General features: G+C 40.9%; 1 protein-coding gene across 3 annotated transcripts in view; it reads right to left on the bottom strand.

Moving 5' to 3' along the window:
- Positions 1–17,768, bottom strand: part of STK33 (serine/threonine kinase 33) — an 84,691-nt gene that overhangs the window by 34,847 nt on the left and 32,076 nt on the right. For all 3 annotated transcript variants that reach the window (XM_039538828.1, XM_039538831.1, XM_039538830.1), the window contains exons 2-3: positions 4,445–4,722; positions 673–789 (exon numbers count right to left, since the gene is read on the bottom strand). In XM_039538828.1, the coding sequence (XP_039394762.1) occupies positions 673–789; positions 4,445–4,654 (327 nt within the window). In that variant the 5' untranslated portion in view covers positions 4,655–4,722. The remainder of the gene's footprint in view (positions 1–672; positions 790–4,444; positions 4,723–17,768) is intronic.

Genomic DNA, 17,768 nt, shown 5'->3' with positions numbered 1-17,768 from the left:
ATTGCTCTAACAAATTAATATCCTGAGACACAGGATGGACTGCAAATGAAGTGCTGCACTTCTGACCACACACAGCAGGTCATTTTAGAGCTCTGGTTTCTGCACCTTTGAAGCAAAATTCATGGAGAAAACAAATCTTCATTAACCAAGCATTTTGAAGTTAGATGATAGGTGTTTCTCTCTCTCATTAGGTGTTTTCTTCTTTTAGGTGTGAGATAAATGAGCAAGAATAGGATTCAAAAATAGCAGGAATACCCCTTTTATTTTGGTACTTGTTTAAAAAAAAAGTGTTATCCTCTCACTTAAACAGGAGGAGAATGACTTTTGGTATTGGCTTTTTCAAAAGGTCTCATAGCTGTACAGTGGTAGCAGTGAAAGGATCTGGACTCCTGAATAGAGGAGTCTGGCTCCTTGTTAGCTAAAAATAGTCAATAGGAGCCTTAAGACAGAAAATCAGGACTCGGGTTCCTTTGGATGAAAAACAGCTGCAATCTATTTTAGGAATAAGGTGCTGAAATATCAAATTGTTCTTTTTTGGGGAAAAAAGGAAGCTCACATTCCCAGAAGTAATTAATGTTATACAAACAAAGCTAAATGTCTGTATCTGCTGATGCAAAACAGTTAAAACTAAGGTTCAGTAGGATATTATTAATGATAAAAGTGGCTACATACCTGAATAGCAGCTCCATCATCTATTCGTGTGTGAGGAACTTTGCTTTCTGCACTACTGCTGCGAGTTGACTGGGTGAGCATTTTTCTATAAGATTCTATTAGCTCTGACTTTGGCATCTTTATACAAAAATATGAAGCATGAAATTAAACTACAATTCACTATTTTAAAAATTCTTAGATTGTTTCAGATATTTCAGTATTGTAAGATATAGAATACACTAAATCACAGTATGTAACAGTTTAAAAGATTAACAAGATTTAAAATCAATTACAGGATTCCACATAGCCTAAAATTAATAGTCAATAAGTTGAAGATGGCAAAATATCTATCCAGAATTATGTAAAAACCAAGAATATGTTTTGTCTTTTGTAGGTCTCTATTGCTTGTATTCAATGGGCTATATTCTGTCTTAGTGTAAATGGAACTATTCCATTAAGGGCAGCAGACTTGTATCTGCTCACAGAGGGGCTTAACTGGACAGGAAGTGGCTCAAAAACTTGATCATAATAACCACATTTAGTAACATGGCATCTTTATGCACAATTTACTTTACTGGGCTGTTCAAAGTGGTGCCAATATATTATGGAAATATCATATGGTCCTACACTGTCAATTTTAATATGACAGTCATGCAGAACTGTTTTTGTCAGTAAATTCAGAAACTGACTATATACCTGGGGGTTGGCAAATGCCTATTAAATGGCTTCACTATCACTTGAATGGCTCTTTAACAGTTTCAATGTTGTGCTAATAGATCTGGCAGGCTAGAGGGCTTTTTCACTTTTAAGTTACTAGATCCACTCTGCAGGAAGACTCACCAGGCTGCAGCAGCCAGCTGTGGTGGGTGCCTGCAGGAAGGGTCAGAACAGGGATAGGAAGAGGCGGGCCAAATTTTCAGGTGCTCTACGCAGCCATGTATGCTGTGTATGCCTAAGGACAGCCCTGGTTGGGGACACAAAAATTCTTCATATAAAGCTGGTGACTGAATAGGAGGAAAATAGGGATAAATGCTGGCCTAAGTAGGAATGGGCGAACAAGTACCCTTGGCTTTCCTGGTCACAGACTGACCTACAGAAACAGCTTCAAGTGGTAACAACTCTAGAAGGAATTCATTTTACTCACATACTAAGGTGATGGACACTATATAAACGCTTGTCATAAATAATTATCTGCAATAATTATGCCTGATAAGAAAAATATTTCAATTGATGAGATATGTTACAAAATTGTTTGAAGTAAAGTAATGTTATGTGGATCTGACACTGAATTAAATAATAGAAAGGATTTCTTATATTTTAGAAGATGATCGCCATTCTAATGCAATGTCCTCATTTATTTTCAAGCACCACATATCTCCTGGCAGGTCTAGCATTGGATATTTCCTATACACCAGTGGCCAAATAATCAGCTATAGGTTTACCATATATACAACTGCTATTACTAACAGAGATTATTCTACAATATTATTGGATACTCTATACTATTTACATAGTGAGGGAATAACTGAGGCTGAATGTACTTTAGCTTTCTTTGCTAAACACATTTCCTGTTTTGTCCCCCCACTTACAGAAATGCTGCAAAACAAGTCACTGATGGTATATTCAGATATGACTGACTAAAGAGGATATTGAGTTTGCGTCCATCAATTTAGAAGTGCTTCTTTAAAAGGGACCCATTTATGTTAATATATCCCAAATGATGGATTTTCTTCTGGCATTCAGTTTAAAGTGCTTTTTTCATTTTATTCTTTTCAGATATATATTTAATACACACTCCTCCAATAAAAGCTTTTAACACTTCCAATTGTACAATTTTAGAACCTTCAATATTAGAGAGATTATGTTCTGAGATAAATATGTCCCCAATCAATGCATTAACTACTGCAGGAACAATACTTAAAATAAGAAACTCTGTACATCAATAAGAATGGCCTAAAGAGAAATTAAAGACAGATAGTCAACTTAAAAACCATACTTTTGTCTGAATTTTTTACCTACTATTATATAGCATACAATTATTATGATGTACTATTAAAACATTTAAGATTACTATAATTGAAAGAGATTAGAGGGGAAAATAAACTGACCAACATATTCAAACCTGGATGCCTAAATCAAAAGCCTGATTTTCAAATGTGCCGAACACAACAGTTCTATTGACTTCAAGGGAATTTGTGAGTTCTCAGTTTTGAAAAAAAAATGAAAAATTTTTTTGCCTTTGCCTTTTTTTATTAGGGATGCTATGCTGCTATGCTATGCTGTGGAAAAAAAAACCGAAAAGCGTACAGAACTCATTAGACCGAATATCGTATCTACCTAGCTCAGCTATCTAGCTTATTTGTTTTGTTTGGCTTTGTTGCAGCCCCATGCAGTATGCAGCATGTATGCATCATCAAAGTATCTAGTAATGTATCTTGTGATGATGTCTTGTGCCCCAAATGTATCCTCAACAGATGTATCTTGTAGATGTATACCCCCCATATATATATATATCATATCCTATTATCCAATTATCCCCTAACAGATGCATGTACAGTACAGGTACAAGGTCAACCAAATGTAGGAACAGTTGTTTGTTTGTTTGTTTCGGGTATAAAAGTAATCCCATCTGGCCAGTGTGTGTGTGTCTCTTCTCTCTCTGAGGAGGAGGACCGACAGCTCTGCGATCAATGACATATCAGGGTGTGTGGTACGTCTTCCTGTCTCCGTGCCTCCTTGGTGTAATTAGGTAAGCTCCGGGGGGAAAACGAGCCCTTTTGGCTAACAAGTTCTTCTGAAAATTAGACCACTTCTATTTAAAGCTTTGCTTCAGCAAAAGCTATTACGCATGTGCCTAAATCCATCCTTGTTCAGGACGTGATTCAACAAACCATCCTTTAGCAAAGAATTTCAGCATATACGTTACTGAATTGGGTCAAGGGGACCTACATATAGAGTTTCCTAGATTGTTTACTACATGTATTACCAGCACCTCATTTACCGTTAATTGCACTGTATAGTCTGACAGACATATTTCTTAGGGCTACAATGTAATTTGTCTCAGAGTACTACAACTCCTTGGCCTAGCTCTTAGGGAGAAAAAAAAGTCCTCTAAAACAAGGGTTTACTCAACATTTGTTTACAACTTAGGTTAAAAATGATATAATTCTGTATTCACATGATATAATCTTCACTAAGTAAAATGTACATGAATACCTTAGCACTTATAAACCACTTTGCAGTTTCAAAGCATTAACTAATTAATCCCATTAAATCCATTTAATATGTAACCTTTTTGTGTCTCGAGGTAAGATATTAACACTACATTTCTTTCAAAAGAAAAAAATCAGGAATTTACATGTTTTAATATATTAAGTTAATTTGTTCTGCAAATTTTCTAATAAATTATTAGATTTTTTTATAATAGTGAAACAGCTTCTTCCATATAATTGGTCCTATATGGGTATGGTCAAGCATAACGTGTTATATCATACTCTTCTCATGGTATCCACAATTTCTAGAGAACCAGGGATTTTTAAAAAAACATTACAGATTGTTACATGCAGTATATAAGAGCTAGGAATTATTATTATTAGGTACAAGGCTTCAAAAACATTGTGAATAGGGAAGATGTTTTAGAACGTAGTTAGAATCTGGGCCGTTCTACTATACACACTTATGAGGGCACACTGGGAAATATAGTTCTTATTGTTCTAAGCAGAAATGAGCACTAGTCATTATGAAATAAAACCTGGGTGGAAAGGAATGGTATCTCTAAACCCAATCTGCTCACCTCTGTTACAAGAGAGATTTCTTCCTCTGACTGGTGAGGCAAGATATCATCATGGGACCTTGAAAACTCAGATGTCTCTAGCAGAGCACCTCCGGAGCACACTGGACCCTTGTTGCAATTGGGGCAAAAAAATACAACATCGCTTGGTTGAAATGAAGCGGAGCACTTGGTGCATTTTATGGTTTTCTTGCTCTGGCTGAGATCAGTCATCTGTTCAGTATTGTAGAACTTGCTGTGCAAATTAAATGGTAGCACAAAGACTGGCAGGAATGTGTCCACTGTTGAAGGAAGAACAAAAAGCTGAGGAGAAGACTGGGAAGGTCACAATTAGTGAATCTGTGGCACAAAAAACCCTTATGTTCTGATTATGAATGTCTGCCACACTGACAAGGAACTAGACTGGTACAACAAAGTATACTGGTTTGTACAGCAGATCTGCAAAATCAGAAGTTGTAGTTAAGAAATGTTTCCTTCAGCTTTTCTACCCACACCTAGCACATTCAGGGAATCATAGAAATTGGAGATGGGAAAAATAAATTCCTGCTTATTATCAATGCAAGGTTGTTTTCCACATTTATTTTCTAGTTGTTTCTTTTTCATAAATGGATATAACATATTTGTTAAAATACTTCAAAATACTTAATTAAACCTAAATAATTGTAACTGGCATGATTATGTTGTTATTTTGACAAATAAATATGCAGAATTTTCCAATATTGTGTGCAGAATTTTTTATTTTTTGGCACAAAATTCCCTCAGGAGTAACTAATGGCGGGGAAAGAGGCATGAAGGAGGTTCTTTAATAGTGGTCATGAAATAGTTTTGCTCACTTAAAAGAAAAATATTTTGCTCATTTTTTTTTAAATAGGGCCAACATTAAATGTTATCCTACATTTCCTGCCTGATTCAAGGTTTTTGCAGGCTGGCATACTGTGGAATGGTTCTTATCAGATTAGAGTCCTTTCTCAGCTGATCAATGAACTGAAAGATAAATTTCTGGTTAACATTATCAATTGAACTATGCAGAAAAGGAGGGATTTGGTTTTACAAAACCTTCCTGGATCTTTCTATCTGGCCAAAACAGACCAGAGGAAATAGTTTAAGAAGTGGAACAGAAAAAGAAAAAGGAAAAGGACCTGCTGCTGCTGTAAATCAAAGCACTTCCAATGGTGGAAAACATTGATCCTACATTGGCTTCTTGCTTGAGACGTCTTTTTCAATACACTTTAATCATGTTCTAAGAGCCCTGTGACCTTCCATGCAGCCTTTAGGATATCAATAGAATAGGCTAAGAAAGGTCAGCCCCAAAAAGTTTCCAATGCTTTATTAGTTCCTTAAACTCCAGGCTATTGCAGGGGATCTAATCAGCCAATTAGAGAATGAACAATAAGTGACAGAGAGCTTTATTTATCACAAGTAGAAAAATGAGAAAAGGTGAAGGGGGAATCCACAGGACAGCAATTCTAGTGGACACAGGGTGTGACATTACACTCCATATTCTTTATGGAAATATGCTTATGATATGGATATGACATAACTGAGGTGTACTTTATGCAACATGGCTCATGTAAGATATCATTGGAAAGGTTATGATTTACTGAATGCAATTATCCAATTTGTATGTCTGTATCATTTCTGCATCTAAAGTTAGGAATATTGACTATGTATCTGTATTTCAAATGGGTACTTTGGGCATGACCCCCAACTAGCCCTTCAGGTACCACAATGAGAAAGCAAGACAGTGCGAATGGCCCGTTAGCAGAGACAATTGACTCTAAGAGAATTTAGTCTTCCTGTGGACGCTCCAGACAGCCTAAGAGCAATGGCAGCCACAGCCTTGCAGAGACATGGGTCCGAGTCACCTGGTTCTGGATACCTCTCTTCTCCTTTTGGAATGCCAGTGTTTTTCCACTGGAAGACAAAGGGTTCCCACCTTACACAAGAGCTATATATGGCAGGGGAGTAACATCATCGAGGTTCTCCTCTGCCTCCCCACCCAAAGAGACACTGAAAAACACCTGGAAACAAGAACTGAACTGGGGAGAGAAAGTTTGAGCCCAAGCTGGAAGGGCGTCTAGCTTGTGAGTCTCAAGCTGAAGTCTCAAGCTGGAGACCAGTGCAGCTGCCTTTCAAGACTTTCTGTAATCTGCCTGCAACAATATCTAGAGTGAAAAAATACTATTTGTAACCAATTTCTTTAGTGAAACAAGCTTAGTTTGTGTGTTCTGTTTTATTTGCTTAGTAATCTGCTTTGTTCTGTTTGCTATCTTTTAACCCAGGGGCAGGCAAACTTATTGGCCTGAGAGCTACATCGGGTTTCCAAAATTGTATGGAGGGCCAGTTAGGGGAGGCTGTGCCTCCCCAAACAGTCAGGCGTGGCCCAGCTCCCACCCCTATCCACCCCCTCCCCCCGCTTCTCACCCCTTGACGGTCCCCCTGGGATTCCTGCCCCATCTGACCCCCCCGTTCCCTGTCCCCTGACGGCCCCCCCAGACCCTTGCCCCATCCATGCCCCCCTGCTCCCTGTCCCCTGACCGCCCCCGGATCCTGTGCCATCCCATCCAACCCCCCCCTCCTTCCTGACTGCCCCCTGAGGACTCATGCCCCCATTCAACCCTCCTGTTCCCCGCCCTCTGACCGCCCTGACCCCTATCCACACCCCTGCCCCCGACCACCACACCAAACTCCCTTGCCCTCTATCCAATGCCCCCTGCTCCCTGCCCCCTTACCGGGCTGCCTGGAGCATTGGCAGATGGCGGCACTACAGCCGCGCCTCCCAGAGCACCAGGAAAGGCAGCCGCGCTGCCCGGCTGGAGCCAGCCATGCCACTGTGCAGCACAGAGCATTGGGTCAAGCCAGGCTCTACAGGTGCACTGCCCGACAAGAGCTCGCAGCCCCGCCGCCCAGAGCATTGCGCCGGTGGTGGGGCGAACTGAGGCTGCGGGGGAGGGGCCAGGGGCTAGCCTCCCCAGCCAGGAGCTCAGGGCCTGGGCAGGACAGTCCCGCGGGCTAGATGTGGCATGCGGGCCGTAGTTTGCCCACCTCTGTTTTAACCACTTAAAATTCACCTTTTGTAGTTAATAAACTTATTTCCTGTTTACAATATAACCCCATTTGTGCAATTCATAATTGGGAGTGAGGGGTAAGAGGCTGTGCATACTTTCCTCCACACTGAGGGAGGAGGCAGATTTCATAATATACCTTTGGGTCTGCACTGCAAGGGAGGTGGACACCTGAGTGCTGGGGCAAGTCCCTTAAGCGGAATCTTCCCAGAACTGATCTCAGTATCTGTGTCACATCAGGTTGCATCTCGAAGGTGGGCAAGCCGTCACACAGGGTATTTGTTAGATTTATCTATTCTCTATTCTTACCAATAAAAACAAAACATGAGGATTTAAGATCCAAACTCCTAATTTAAAAATATAATGTAATCAAGCCCTCAAATATTCTAACACACAATTCCTGGCATTAATATCCGCTCCTGTTTCTATCAAATCATGAAAAATGTAAGTTTTATATAACTGAAAAGGTTTTTGTGGAGAAAGGAGAGAAATGTGGTGTATTTTTTTTAAATATAGCAATGGGGTACATGTGGTGCAAACAGGGAAACAGCAGAGGGAGAAGAAAAAGTAAATAATTCATGTGTGAGTATGCTAGCAATGGGCACCTAGAAGTAGGGTGACCAGATGTCCCATTTTTATAGGGACAGTTCCGGTTTTTGGGATTTTTTCTTATGTAGGCGCCTATTACCCCACACACACACCCCACCCCCTGTCCCGTTTTTTCACAGTTGCTATCTGGTCACCCTACTTAGAAGCATAAGGAACATTTTTCTCACGTACTTGTAGCTGTCTATTTTTGCCACTGTGAATTAAAAGTGTAATCAAAACACAATCTGAAATTACTTTTCCTTTACAACTCAAAAGTGTTTTTAAGTGCTTTCGATCAAAGTTAACAACTGTGAGGGATCCAGGAGAGACTGGAACTCAGGGATACATAGAATTGTTATTTGGCAAGGCAGGTATATTAATAGCCACTTTTTCTGTTTGTGAAAAGAGGAATGTTCACACACTTGAAATTTCAGCTTTCTAGTGGGTAAAAGTATTAACTTCTAGTTCTCACAGGCCATGAAATATTGGATCTTAAATACGCATCTCATGAATATGTTGTATTTTCTTTTACTTCAATTCCAACATGATTTTAGCAGCTATGGTACTCAGAACTGAGATTTTCAATGTTATTGCTTATTAATCTCTAATCTGAGCAGGTCTGCTTCTAAACCTCACAACTGCGAACTCATCAATAACTGACTTCCTCTGTGGCCTCAAGAAAGTCATTTCACTTCTCTGCCTCATTTTCTTTATCTGTTAAATTAAGATAATTCTACTTCCCATACTGTGTTGTTGTCAATGTTTGGTAAATGTTAATGTCTGCAAAATACTTTAAACAGAAAATACAATACTGGTGCTCTATATTATTATTTTAACCTGCTATTGTTATTTTAAATGTAATATGACAGCACTTAGGAAACCCAAATTACTTACTAAGACTCATTCTAGTGAACCTGCAAATACTTTTAGGTTCAATATGTTTTTCTAAACTCTGGTACTGGGGCATTCATTAAAAAGAGAAAAACTGAATCCTTGTCCCTTGCTAATGAAAAACCTATCAGATGTTCAAAATAAAGCTAGCAATAATCATAGAACTAGCATTCTCTCAGCAGGCTGACCCAAGCCAACAGGGAAGTTGACAAAAATCTTCTTCTCTGAAGCACTGAACAGGAAAAAAAATGCATCTATTAGCATTTGTTTATCAGTGTGTGATCATGCACTGCAACAGCCGATCCTGCCAATTAATAAAGTAATATATAACCATGCATAGAGGAATATTTGCATTCATAAATAGCTATGGGGGTGCCTAGTGACACATACTGTATGTACACCTACTGAAAAGACTGTCCAACTCTGTTTTAAAATAAATGTGAAAGTGGCATTTTTATAATAGACACCAACGTAACTTCTCCCCTACTTACTAGCCATTTTTCTTAGAGGCTTGCAATTTTCCTCTTTCATCTTGGCTCCTTTGTAGGCAGCACAGGTAGAATGTTAGACCAAGAAGATGAAGCACTTCTATATTACATTGTACAAAATCTTTAAACAGGTTCACTATCAGTAATTCACAGCCTTAAAATACGTGTAAAAATACCATTAAAACCGGTGAAAGCAGGCCATCCAATCTTTTTAATCAAGTAGGTTAAATGATCATACTTAAGAGATATGCCAAAGCCCTTTTAGGTGCTGTTACTATTCACAACCAATTTTTCTAGGGCAACAAAAGCCAAATGAAAATAACCACAGACAAATCCTGTCATTGATTCCCCTGATCTATAACAGACAGTCAGGACATGACTCTTGAACTGGAAGACTATCTACTTATAGTGCAATATACTTATGGTCTACTTATAGTGCAAGCGAAGATTGTCTACTTATAGTGCAACCCTTTGTTGTTAATTTGACTATTTTGGTGTCATCACAATTTTGTTTAAAAAGTTGTTAACTGAGCCAAACAAGTGGCTCAGATAGCTGCACCCACAAATCTGTATGCCTGGTTTTGAAATGAAGTGCACTGTACTGCCAAGTAAAAGGTTAGGTTTGGGAGCAACACTTTGGTTCCAAGTTCACAAAACCAGAGAGACCAGGCAAATTGTTGCTGTACGTGACAGGATGGTTTTTGCTCTTTAACAGTCTGTCTTTTTTATGTTGTCCCATTGGAATTCTGTTCTTTCCTGTGTTTTTTGTTTTGTTTTGTGTGGTGTGAGGGTGATATGAAGTGTGCAATGCAGACAGGGTTTTTTTCTCCCATTAGTCACTGCAGTGTTCGTCTTTTCTCCTTCTCAAAAAATAAGGAAAAATGGCAAACAAGCAAATACATCCTCCTGTGTAAAAGCTAATGGTGGTGGTCAAGTTGCTAATGACTGGAACAGCCATGTCAGCCAAGCCCTGGGGTACTAGCCCTGGGGAAAGGAAACTAGCAATAAAAGCTTTAGTTCAGAGCTGACTAGTGGCCATGAAATTATTTTGGGCTAAGATCCCTTTTCCATTATTTAGGGTAATCTTTGTTGTGTCTGGGTACATTTTGGTTTTGATTCATTTCTCTATGGTGAGATAGAGATAGATTACAAAAATCTATTTTCTTTTCTGGAGCACCCATTTTCTTTATAAGCCACCACCACTTGGTCTCTGTGACCATGATATCTTTGGATTTCAAAAGACGAAAGACCATTGTCTAAGTGCTGCTTACAAAGTGATTGTTGAAGCAGTATTAACTGCAGCCCAAGATGACTGCTGAAGCAGCATTATCTGCAGCCTTAGCAGAGGCTATGTATTCCACCCTCCTGTAGTGAGTAACCTAACAATATAGGCGATACTATTATGGAAGGGGATAGGACCAACACTTTGGGGAGAAGGGAATCATTGGCCTCAGCTCACCATCTACAGCTAGAGAGAAAAACAAAGAAGAAAACCCAAAAAGGGGGGAAATGATTAGCCACAGCAAGCCACACAACTAAACCTACCAGAAACTAATTTTATCTTATTAGAGTACCACTTTTCACATACATACTAGATATGGAAATATTTCTCTTGAGCACCTACTTATTAACTATGCTTGCAAGTGTGCTTGTTACTGTCCAAAAATGACAATATTTTAACTCCAACTTAAATATAAAGAATGCAACACTCAGCCATACAAAGCAATAGAGTGGATCGACCACACAGGCACAAATGAATAATTAACTCAGAGACTTCAACTAATAACTTTTCTCCTACAAAGTGTTACTGTCTGTAGTTTTATTTAAAGTACATAATCATGTCAATTTTTTGTCTGCAGAATTCAAATATTTTAGGGTGCAACGTTAAGCATTCCCTAAATATCCAAAGAAGAAGAATAACCTGGCAGTCCAACCGAAAATGAAAGCCATCATCTAGACAAAAGAGCAACACAGAGAACTGACCATCTCTTCTGGGCAGATTTAATTGTTTTTAGAGAGACAAAGTGGATGAGGTAATATCTTTTATTGGACTAGCTTCTGTTGGTGAGAGAGACAAAACTTTTGAGCTTACGCAGAGCTCTTCTTCAGGTCTGGAAAACATACTCAGAGGGTATGTCTACTCTGCAATTAGACACCCATGGCTGACCCATGTCAGCCGACTTGGACTCATGAGGCTTGGGTGTAGGAGCTGTTTAACTGCAGTGTAGGTTTTGAGCTTGGGCTGCAGCCTGAGCTCTGGGACCCTTTCATCTCACAGGGTCCTAGAACTCAGGCTCCAGCCAAAGCCAAAACATCTACACTGAAATTAAACAGCTTCTTAGCCTGAGCCCTGAGTCAGCTGGCACAGACCAGCAGTGGGTTTTTAAGTGCTAAATACAAGGTGGAACAGACATATCTATATCTGACCTATCGGTCCCTGTCCTCAAAGGAAACCTGCACAGCACTTTCAAAAGACAAGCCTGGAAGCTTAAATTCATAACTTTGCTAGACACTAAAAATCATGGACTGACTAGACACTGGATTTATGGCTTACTACAACAACCTGTAACCACTAACAACCCCCTACAGCTGACTTCCCTCCCTTTCTTTCCCCCCTGACTGGAAGAGTGTTAGGGACACTTCACCTTGAATGGTCCCTTGAAATATGTGTTAGCTACTTATGCTAAACAATCTGTTCTACCTTGTATTTAGCTGTGACACTCTTGAGTACATTTCCCAGACCTGAAGAAGAGCTCTGTGTAAGTTCAAAAGCTTGTCTCTCTCACCAACAGAAGTTGGTCTAATAAAAGATATTATCTCATCCACCTTGTCTCTCTAATATTTGGGGACCAACACAGCTACAACCACACTGCATACACTAATAGTTTTTATGCAGTCACTGTTAAGTGCCTAAAAATTAAGGAGATTAAATGGAACTGAGGGAAAAGTTTATAACAATGCAAATCTGGAAGGGCTATTCATTAAAAGTTTGTTAGAGTGTTTTAGTAGAAGGTACCGTATTTTCCGCACTATAAGGCGCACCTAAGAGCCTTAAATTTTCTCAAAAATTGGCCGTGCGTCTTATAATCCGGTGCGCCTTATGTGTGCACTGAGTTCCAAAATCTGTAAAAATGTTGTTGTGCGACTTTGGTAAGCGCTTTGCTTGATTGACTGTCGGACCATTTTTCGCTGACACAGGGACGTAATACGTAAACTACGTACGCTGGCAGCGATAAACCAATCAGAGAACATTACGTAATACGTACAGTACGTACGTTTACCTTCTTTTGTAGACCGTATGTTTTAGCATGCGCCTTATAATACGGTGCGCCTTATGTATGGGTTAAGTACAGAAATAGATCCCGTAATTGAGACTGCGCCTTATAATCCGGTGCGCCTTATAGTGCGGAAAATACGGTACTTTAAATATAAAAATGCACTTAAAAGCAGTTATTCTTTATCCCTCTTTTGTTGTTGCTGCTTTGTTTTACATCTCTGTTTTCATTTTGTTTTTTTAAATGGAGTTATACCTATCTCATAGAACTGGAAGGTACTCTGAAAGGTCACTGAGTCTAGCCCTCTGTCTTTACTAGCAGGACCAAGTACTGATTTTTTGCCCCAAATGCTTAAGTGGCCCCCTTAAGGATTGAACTCACAACGCTGGGTTTAGTAGGCCAATGCTGAAACCACTCAGCTATTCCTCCCCTGGTGCCCCCCCTCCTCCAAAGATGGATTCAACAAGATCAACTTATTCACAACACTATTAGAAAATTCAACTACTTTACATTTTTATACAGTAGTACCTTTTATTCAAGCATCTCAAAAAACCAAAGGGGAGATTTTCAAAGGCACAAATGTGAAATTGTTCCCAATCACTGCTTATCAGTCAGTGAATCATCTTTTTTTCTTCTGGCCATATTTTCACAAGTGGTCTCTACATTTATCCCAGAAATTTCACCAATGCATTTTTTTCAATCTGCAAAATTCCAACAATTCACTTAGTGTGTGCAAGTTTGAGTTTTGCATAGACAAATGATTGTGGGCAAAATACTAGAGGCCAGAATCAAGCAACTTTCAAAAATGTCTCTTCAATCCCAATTCTGCTGAGCCTAAATGGTTCAAAATGCAGAATGGAGACTTAATATTAATCACTGCAGGCCTGATCTAAAGCCCACTGAAGTAAAGGGAAACATATTGATTTAAGGGGGCTTTGGATTCTGCCTTCAAGCTGTTCATATAATATTAAATTCACAGTCACTTTGTCAGGAAAAACAAATAAGGCTTATAAAGCCATTTTATAATCTATGGATTTCTACACAGTTCTTGTAAAAAACAGAGTTTATTTCCTCCTGATATAAAAAAGTAACATCAGAAAATATGCATAAGCAAATAATCTCAGAAAAGTACATAATGAACTTTTATCAGATGATCTTAGGGACAGCTTTAAAAACCAAATTCTCAAACCTCACCAGGCAGAAGTGGATTGAAAAGGTAGGGAAAGAAGAATAAAAAAGAAAACTGAGACATGGAAAGAGTGGGCAAGAGGCAAACTATGTAAACAGGTTATTTTTCTTTATCCATGAGTTATATTTAAAAATGTTAAATATAACTCATGGAAATGTTATAAAAGCCCGAAATGTTAATAAATTAAGGCCGTTTTCCATGTAGGGATCCTGTCTGCTAAATCAAACCACTAGCTATGCTGTTCCTAGATCACAAAATTACAGCAATATTCATAAATGTAATGCAATAAGATTTTCTTTTATTTGTAATTTGCATGTATCGGGATACAGTAGTGTATGATATATTTAACTAGAATACCAAAAAATTACTATATTTCAGAACATATCTATTTATTTAGCAAAGTACTTTTATTTAGTGATTATAGTTAGGTAATTGTATTCTATGTCTGGACAAAATTGAAGAATATTTTACAGATTACACACATTCTGCAAATTTGGGAAAGCATTTGACATTGGCAAGCATTGTAATACCAACACTAAGAGAGGGAAAGACATTTCAGGGATGGCACCAAGTTAACGGCATGTTTTAATAGTTCTCATCTCAGTCAATTAAAAAATAATAATTTACAGGTGAAAGTTTTTGGCTGGTTATACTTTGGAGTATCTAACTGTTTTCAAAAACAAATTTACTATACTGGAGAAAAAAAAATCTACATTACACAGACATGATACAGTCCTCTGATACACATAACAATTAGGATGATTTTACTAATCAACTCTGCTATGAATTAGTTAACACAAAATTACTGAATTGATGGATTGTAAAAACCCATCCCGGAGTAACTACAAATGCAAAACTTTTGTTGACTGCAATTATTGCACCCCAAGTTTCAATACAGTTTATTCTTGTGTCTTGTTACTTATAAAACGTATTCTAGATCACTTCCAATTAGTTTACATATTCAAATACATGTAAAATATGTTGGTATCTGATTCAAACTGACTCTAAATTCAGCACTACAGCTAATGAATAATCAGGAATTCTAGTAACAAAGTCCAAGAAGCTACAAGCAACTAGGATTGGTTATGATGTAATGAAAAATCAACTACTGTGTGCATTTAGCACAGCAATGACCTTGAGTCTTCTCTACCAAAATGTTGATAGCTACATGACAATTTTAACCATTACCCAAAGAGGAATGCTACTTTAATAAGTTATTTTCATTAAAAGATGTGAAAATTCACCCATACATTTCTTTGTTTGGTGACTTTCTAAAAATCTTACAATGGAACCATAAAAAAATGAAGCTAGATTCTGATTTCATTTACACTAATATAAACCAGAGTAACTGCACTGAAGACAATAGAATTACTCTGGATTTACATCAATATAACCAAGATTAAGATCTGGCCCAATATGATTAAAATTAGTAGAGCGCATCATTTGCTGATACCCATGCCCAGGAAAAGGCAAGAAGCCTCAGGCATGCTATTACTAGATTACACAATTTCACCGATAGGTTGAAGGGTTTAAAAGGTAGTTGAGAAGTGTGGAGGATTTCATTTTTCACAGTCAAAGGATCTTCTTCCTCAATTAAAAGGACACCATCAAGTCATTTCTTCAAAGTTAAAAAAGTTCTGTCCTTTGTTTCTAAGGCACTTGACAAAAGACGGTTACTCACCGTAGTAACTGTTGTTCTTCGAGATGTGTTGCTCCTATCCATTCCAGTTAGGTGTGTGCGCCGCGCGTGCACAGCTCTTCGGAACATTTTTACCCTAGCAACTCCGGCGGGCCGGCTGGGCGCCCCCTGGAGTGGCGCCACCATGGCGCTGAATATATACCCCAGCCGGCCCTTCCGCTCCTCAGTTCCTTCTTGCCGGCTACTCCGACAGTGGGGAAGGAGGGCGGGTCTGGAATGGATAGGAGCAACACATCTCGAAGAACAACAGTTACTACGGTGAGTAACCGTCTTTTCTTCTTCGAGTGATTGCTCCTATGCATTCCAGTTAGGTGATTCCCAAGCCTTACCTAGGCGGTGGGGTCGGAGTGAGACGTGGCAGAGTGCAAGACTGCGGAGCCGAAGGCTGCATCGTCTCTAGATTGCTGCACCAACACGTAGTGGGAAGCGAAGGTGTGTACAGAAGACCAGGTGGCTGCTCTACAGATGTCCTGGATGGGGACATGGGCCAGGAAGGCGGCCGACGAGGTGTGCGCCCTCGTCGAGTGAGCGGTGAGGTGGCATGGTGGCACGCGAGCAAGCTCGTAGCATGTCCGGATACATGCCGTTACCCAGGAGGAAATCCGCTGCGAGGAGACCGGCTCGCCTTTCATGCGGTCGGCAACTGCTACAAACAGCTGTGGCGAACGCCGGAAGGGCTTCGTGCGCTCGATATAAAAAGCGAGGGCCCTGCGGATGTCGAGTGTGTGAAGCTGCTGCTCGCGAGGTGAGGCGTGCGGCTTCGGGAAGAAGACCGGGAGGAAGATCTCCTGATTGAGGTGGAAGGCCAACACCACCTTAGGGAGGAAGGCCGGGTGAGGCCGCAGCTGCACCTTGTCTCCGTGGAATACGGTGTATGGTGGGCTGACCGTTAATGCACGGAGCTCAGAAACCCGTCTTGCCGATGTAATTGCGACTAGGAAGGCTGTCTTCCAGGAGAGGTAGAGCAGAGAGCACGTGGCCAGAGGCTCGAAGGGCGGTCCCATAAGCTTGGCCAGAACGAGATTTAAATCCCAGGTCGGGGTAGGACGCCGCACTGGCGGGTACAAGCGGTCCAGGCCTTTAAGGAAGCGGGAAACCATCTGGTTGGAGAAGATGGACCGACCTGCCATGGATGGGCAAAAGGCGGACACTGCTGCCAGGTGCACCTTCAAGGAGGAGACCGCAAGACCTTGCTCCTTAAGGTACCAGAGGTAGTCCAGGATTGTAGGGATAGGGACTACGAAGGGATTGAGGCCGCGCTGGTCACAGCAGAGCGCGAAACGCTTCCATTTCGCGAGGTAGGTGGAGCGAGTGGAAGGCTTTCTGCTCTCTAGCAGGACTTGCTGTATTGCCGCCGAGCAGTCCCTCTCTGCGTGGGTCAACCACGCAGGCACCAAGCTGTAAGATGGAGGGACTGCAGGTTCGGATGGCGGAGTCTGCCGAAGTCCTGCGTGATGAGGTCCAGCCACAACGGAAGGGTCATGGGATCCTGAACGGAGAGCTCGAGCAGCAGGGTGTACCAATGCTGCCTCGGCCAGGCTGGAGCGACGAGTATAAGGTGGGCCCTGTCCCTCCGAAGCTTGAGCAGCACCCGGTGTATGAGCGGGAAAGGAGGGAAGGCATAGAGGAGGTGGTCCGTCCAGGAGCAGAGGAATGCGTCCGACAGGGAGCCTGTAGAGCGACCCTGGTACGAACAAAGCTGGTGGCACTTCCTGTTCTCCTTGGAGGCAAACAGGTCTATCTGGGGAAACCCCCACCTCAGGCCGTGAGTCTCAAAGGGGAGGTCCTGTAGGGTATATTGCACCTCCGGCGGCAAGGTGGAGGACTGCAGCCAGGAGATGCGCCGCATGGTCACTCCTGAGGCCAAAGTTCTGGCCCCTGAGTCCGCCAAGTCCAGAGCAGCCTGGATGGAGGACCGGGAGGCTTTTCTGCCCTCTTCGACGAGAGCGGAGAACTCCTGTCGGGAAGCCGTCGGGATCAGCTCCGAGAACTTAGTCAGGGACACGAAAATGTCGAAGGTGTAGCGAGCTAGGAGGGCCAACTGGTTGGCATTCCGGAGCTGGAGACCCCCTGCTGAATACACCTTTCGGCCCAACAGGTCCATGTGCCTGGCATCCTTGGACTTTGGCGCC

This window comes from Mauremys reevesii, linkage group 4 (assembly GCF_016161935.1).
Source record: "Mauremys reevesii isolate NIE-2019 linkage group 4, ASM1616193v1, whole genome shotgun sequence".
In the NCBI taxonomy this organism is placed as follows: Eukaryota; Metazoa; Chordata; order Testudines; family Geoemydidae; genus Mauremys; species Mauremys reevesii.
This window is presented reverse-complemented; position numbering and strand designations above follow the sequence as displayed.